Genomic DNA, 5,221 nt, shown 5'->3' on the forward strand with positions numbered 1-5,221 from the left:
ACATATCATCTTAGGAGCCCTTACGTCAGTAGCAACACTGAAGGAGTGCAAGCTGGCTTACACATACACACTAGATCTAACTTTATAATCTGAGAGAGGAATGACTCTCGCCCTCCTAAGTGAAGATCTTGTATCACAATTAAACAGAGGACAGATCTGTCTGTGATGAGATCTTACCACTGAAGCTCTCGCGTCGAACGGGAGACAGCTAGAGATAAAAGAGGATGATATATTTATAATGATTTTGTTTCTTAAAGGCAAAAGTCACAAACTGCACATATCCTCCTGCTGTCTTTCATTTCATGTTTATTTTTTTTTATTTCTCAGTTTTGATTGACAATTATTTGACAATGAATTTTTTCTTTCAATTGTCGACCTTTTCACATGTGTAAAAATGTATTCACTCACTTTCTGATCTTTATGTCTGGTTTGTTTAGACATTTTTATTTCATCTACATCACGTCTTTCTAAATCATTAAGTTTTTTTTATTTCATTTGCATTTATCAACAACTGCATGTTGAACAGCATCATTGTTCAGATTCAACAAAACTTTATGTAAATTCATTGAAGTTATTCATGTATGAAATTTAAAATATATTGAATCTATACATAAACAAAAGGTTGCGTTTCCAGCTGCCTAATTATCCGCTGAAAACATCTGGTTTACGCACCGACAAAACGCCGCTTCCAGGTGATCCCAAGGTGTTTTTTTCTTTGTCGCTCTGCCATTGCTGTCGTCTATTGGTCGCCGCCATCTTGAACAGGCTTAGTAAGATAGGATAATAACAAAGCCAAATAGGGACAAATAAAATACAAGAAAACAGACATAGCCCAAAAAAAATGTGGAACAGAAAAACATCAGACATTAAATAATCAGGACCAGAATATCGCGGATTATCTTCATGATACTGAGTTCACTTTAGACAAAAAGAAGAGAAAAATTAAACCAAATATAACGACAACCTCATTATACATTCATACAATAATTTCATCATTTTTATGTCATAAGTAAAGTATTTCTGTGTTAGAACACTTTATTTCAAGATTTTTGGACTTAGAGTGAACATAGGAACCCCTCTGAATGGGATCTCTTTCCACACACATTATATTACTAATCAAGAAAAAAGACTTTAGAAACTAGAAACTTAATTTAAACCAAAATATCTCAACCCATCTTTCAACCTAACTGTAATAACAATGCTGTAAAATACTTTGGTTATCCATTTATTAACTGCTCAGTATCACTGAGAATATTTTTGAAAATATAGTTATTATTTCAAAAATTTAGTCCTATCACACAAGCTTTCTGAAAATTCTTTAATGAAAAAAAGCAAATTGGAGTTAGTAAAACGCAGTTAATATATTCAGTAAACCGTAGCCGCTCATGTCCATTGTTCCCTTTTCCTGAATCTTCCATTTTATTACTTAGTTATAGTGAAACTGCTCCCCCTGCGTTCAACCTATAACTCCATTTGAACTTATATCAGTCAGTATTTCAAAGTCCACACCTCACCTGACTCTGACACCTGAGACAAAACCGCTAAAATAGTCTGTTTCGCTTCCGCACTGAAGAGAGACACAGAGACTGACTGCACTTTCTGTCTGCTGTGTTTTCAGCTTCGCTCAGAGACTCAATGGCTTCCAGATCAGATGAGGATCTCTGCTGTCCCGTCTGTCATGACGTCTTCAGAGACCCTGTTCTTTCTTCATGTAGCCACAGCTTCTGCAAAGACTCGTCTGAAGAGCTGGTGGAGAGAGAAACAAAACACGAGAGTGTCCAGTTTGTAAGAGAAGAGCTCAAAGTTTGAACCACCTTGTAACTTGGCTTGAAAGACCTGTGTGAGGCCTTCTTACAGGAGCGGGATCAGAAAGCCTCAGAGGCGCTCTTGCAGTCTGCCTCTGAGCAACTCAAACTCTTCTGTCTGGACCATCAGCAGCCGTGTGTCTCATCTGCAGAGATTCAGAAAAACACACCAAACACAGATTCAGACCCATCTGGTGGAATCTGCACGACAACACAAGAAAAGAATTCAGAAAACTCTGGAGCTCTTGAGGGAGAAGGTTAAAAAGTTGGCAAACAAGTTAGGTGAGGATTGATGAAACAACAGAACACATTAAAGATCCAGGCCCGACATTCAGAGAGGCAGATAAAGGAGCAGTTTAAGAAGCTTCACCAGTTTCTAGATGAGGAAAGGACGGTAAGGATGGCTGCACTCAGGGAGGAAGAGAGCTGAAGAGTCGTTATGATGAAGGAGAAGATGGAGGCTCTCAGCAGAGAGATAGCAGAATCTTTCACACACAGTCAGAGCCACGGAGGAGGAGCTGAGAGCTGAAGATGTCTCATTCCTGTACAAACTACAAGGCAACAGTAGAAAGAGTCCAGCAGCGCCTCCTGCTGGATGATCTACAGTCGTGCTCAGGGGATCTGAATAGACGAGGCCCAAACACCTGGGCAACCTGGACCTTCAACATCTGGAACAAGATGAAGGACATGGTCTCCTACAGTCCTTGTGGTTTTGGACCCTAAACACTGCTCACGAGAACTTGTCCTGTTGAAGATCTGACCTGTGTGAGACTAGGAGAGGAGCTGCAGCAGCTCCCTGACCATCACACAGAGGTTTGATCATTTACCGCATTGTCCTGAGCTCTGAGGGCTTTAACTCAGGCACTCACAGCTGGGCTGTCGAGGTTGGGGACAGTGCACACTGGACACTGGTGTGACAACAGAGTCTGGTCAGAGGAAGAGAGTCACAGAGTCTGGATTATGGAGAATTAGGGTTCTACAGAGGGAGATATTCACAGTGTCACCACCAGCTCCAGTCACTGCTCTTTCAGTGCAGAAGAAGATCCAGAAGGTCAGAATTAATCTGGACTGGAGCAGAGGAAAGCTTTCATTCTCTGATCCTGACACTAACACACACATACACCACTTCACACACACTTTCACTGAGATTCTGTTTCCATACTTTGACACTTTGGATGACCTCCCAGTGAGATCTTACCACTGAGGGCTCTGTGACTGTGGGCACGAGCAGCTAGAGATAAGAGGATAATATGTTTAGTTCAATGAGGTAATGAGGTGTTTCTAACAGTTCCCAGATCATTAACCCTTTATTCTCTGACTTCATATTTTCTGCCCTTGTACCTACATGTGTGTACTAGTGCATTCAGTACTGATGTATCGTTAGGAAATGAAGGTGTATGTGTGTGTTAGTGTCAGGATCAGAGAATGAAAGCTTTCCTCTGCTCCAGTCCAGATTAATTCTGACCTTCTGGATCTTCTTCTGCACTGAAAGAGCAGTGACTGGAGCTGGTGGTGACCACTGTGAATATCTCCCTCTGTAGAACCCTATTCTCCATAATCCAGACTCTGTGACTCTCTTCCTCTGGACAGACTCTGTTGTCACACCCAGTGTCCAGTGTGCACTGTCCCCAACCTCGACAGCCCAGCTGTGAGTGCCTGAGTTAAAGCCCTCAGAGCTCAGGACAATGCGGTAATGATCAAACCTCTGTGGATGGTCAGGGATCTGCTGCAGCTCCTCTCCTAGTCTCACACAGGTCAGATCTTCAGACAGGACAAGTTCTCGGTGAGCAGTGTTTGGGTCCAGAACCACAGGACTGTAGGAGACCATGTCCTTCATCTTGTTCCAGATGTTGAAGGTCAGGTTGCCCAGGTGTTTGGCCTCGTCTATCAGATCCCCTGAGCACGACTGTAGATCATCCAGCAGGAGGCGCTGCTGGACTCTTTCTACTGTTGCCTTGTAGTTGTACAGGAATGAGACATCTTCAGCTCTCAGCTCCTCCTCCGTGGCTCTGACTGTGTGTGAAAGATCTGCTATCTCTCTGCTGAGAGCCTCCATCTTCTCCTTCATCATACGACTCTTCAGCTCCTCTTCCTCCCTGAGTGCAGCCATCCTTACCTCCTCTTCCTCATCTAGAAACTGGTGAAGCTTCTTAAACTGCTCCTTTATCTGCCTCTCTGAATGTCGGGCCTGGATCTTAATGTGTTCTGTTGTTTCATCAATCCTCACCTTAACTTGTTTGCCACTTTTTAACTTCTCCCTCAAGAGCTCCAGAGTTTTCTGAAGTTCTTTCTTGTGTTGTCGTGCAGATTCACCGATGGGTCTGAATCTGTGTTTGGTGTGTTTTTCTGAATCTCTGCAGATGAGACACACCGGCTGCTGATGGTCCAGACAGAAGAGTTTGAGTTGCTCAGAGTGCAGACTGCAGAGCGCCTCTGAGGCTTTCTGATCCCGCTCCTGTAAGAAGGCCTCACACAGGTTCTTCAAAGCCAAGTTACAAGGTGGTTCAAACTTTGAAGCTCTTCTCTTACAAACTGGACACTCTCGTGTTTGTTTCTCTCTCCACCAGCTCTTCAGACAGTCTTTGCAGAAGCTGTGGCTACATGACAGAAGAACAGGGTCTCTGAAGACGTCATGACAGACGGGACAGCAGAGATCCTCATCTGATCTGGAAGCCATTGAGTCTCTGAGCGAAGCTGAAAACACAGCAGACAGAAAGTGCAGTCAGTCTCTGTGTCTCTCTTCAGTGCGGAAGCGAAACAGACTATTTAGCGGTTTGTCTCAGGTGTCAGAGTCAGGTGAGGTGTGGACTTTGAAATACTGACTGATATAAGTTCAAATGGAGTTATAGGTTGAACGCAGGGGGAGCAGTTTCACTATAACTAAGTAAAATAAAATGGAAGATTTCAGGAAAGGGGAACAATGGAGCATGAGGGGCTACAGAGTTACTGAATATATTTAACATGCAGTTATATAACCTCCAATATCTGCTTTTTTTCATTAAAGAATTTTCAGAAACTGGTGATGGACTAATTTTTTGAATAATAACTATTTTCAAAATATTCTTCAGTATACTGAGCAGTTAATAAATGGAAACCAAAGTATTTACAGCATTTTATTACAGTTAAGGTGAAAGATGAGGTTGAGATATTTTGTTTAATTAAGTTTCTAGTTTTAAAGTTTTTTTTCTTGATTATGTGTGTGGAAGAATCCCCATCAGAGGGGTTTCCTATGTTCACTCTAGTCCAAAATCTTGAAATAAAAGTGTCTAACACCAGAAATACTTTACTTATGACATAAAATGATGAAATTATTTATGATGGCCTATAATGACGTCGTTTATTTGTTTAATTTTTCTCTTCTTTTTCTCTAAAGTGAACTCAGTATCATGAAGATACATCCCGATATTCTGGTCCTG

The 5,221-nt window shown here is 41.9% G+C and overlaps 1 protein-coding gene across 1 annotated transcript; it reads right to left on the minus strand.

The window, feature by feature from the left end:
* Window positions 1–3,088: 3,088 nt before the first annotated feature.
* On the minus strand, window positions 3,089–4,482 carry LOC111233450 (E3 ubiquitin-protein ligase TRIM39-like). Its single transcript, XM_022761267.1, has one exon. It carries the CDS (start codon window positions 4,480–4,482, stop codon window positions 3,169–3,171), a length of 1,314 nt encoding a protein of 437 aa, XP_022616988.1. The 3' UTR covers window positions 3,089–3,168.
* Between the last annotated feature and the right edge of the window lie 739 nt (window positions 4,483–5,221).

The sequence above is a fragment of the Seriola dumerili genome, unplaced genomic scaffold, assembly GCF_002260705.1.
Source record: "Seriola dumerili isolate Sdu_G_001 unplaced genomic scaffold, Sdu_1.0 BDQW01000393.1, whole genome shotgun sequence".
Taxonomy (NCBI): domain Eukaryota; kingdom Metazoa; phylum Chordata; class Actinopteri; order Carangiformes; family Carangidae; genus Seriola; species Seriola dumerili.

Bases quoted from the DNA above. Each gene is read 5' to 3' on its own strand.
- LOC111233450 (XM_022761267.1), bottom strand. From the start codon at position 4,482: ATGGCTTCCAGATCAGATGAGGATCTCTGCTGTCCCGTCTGTCATGAC.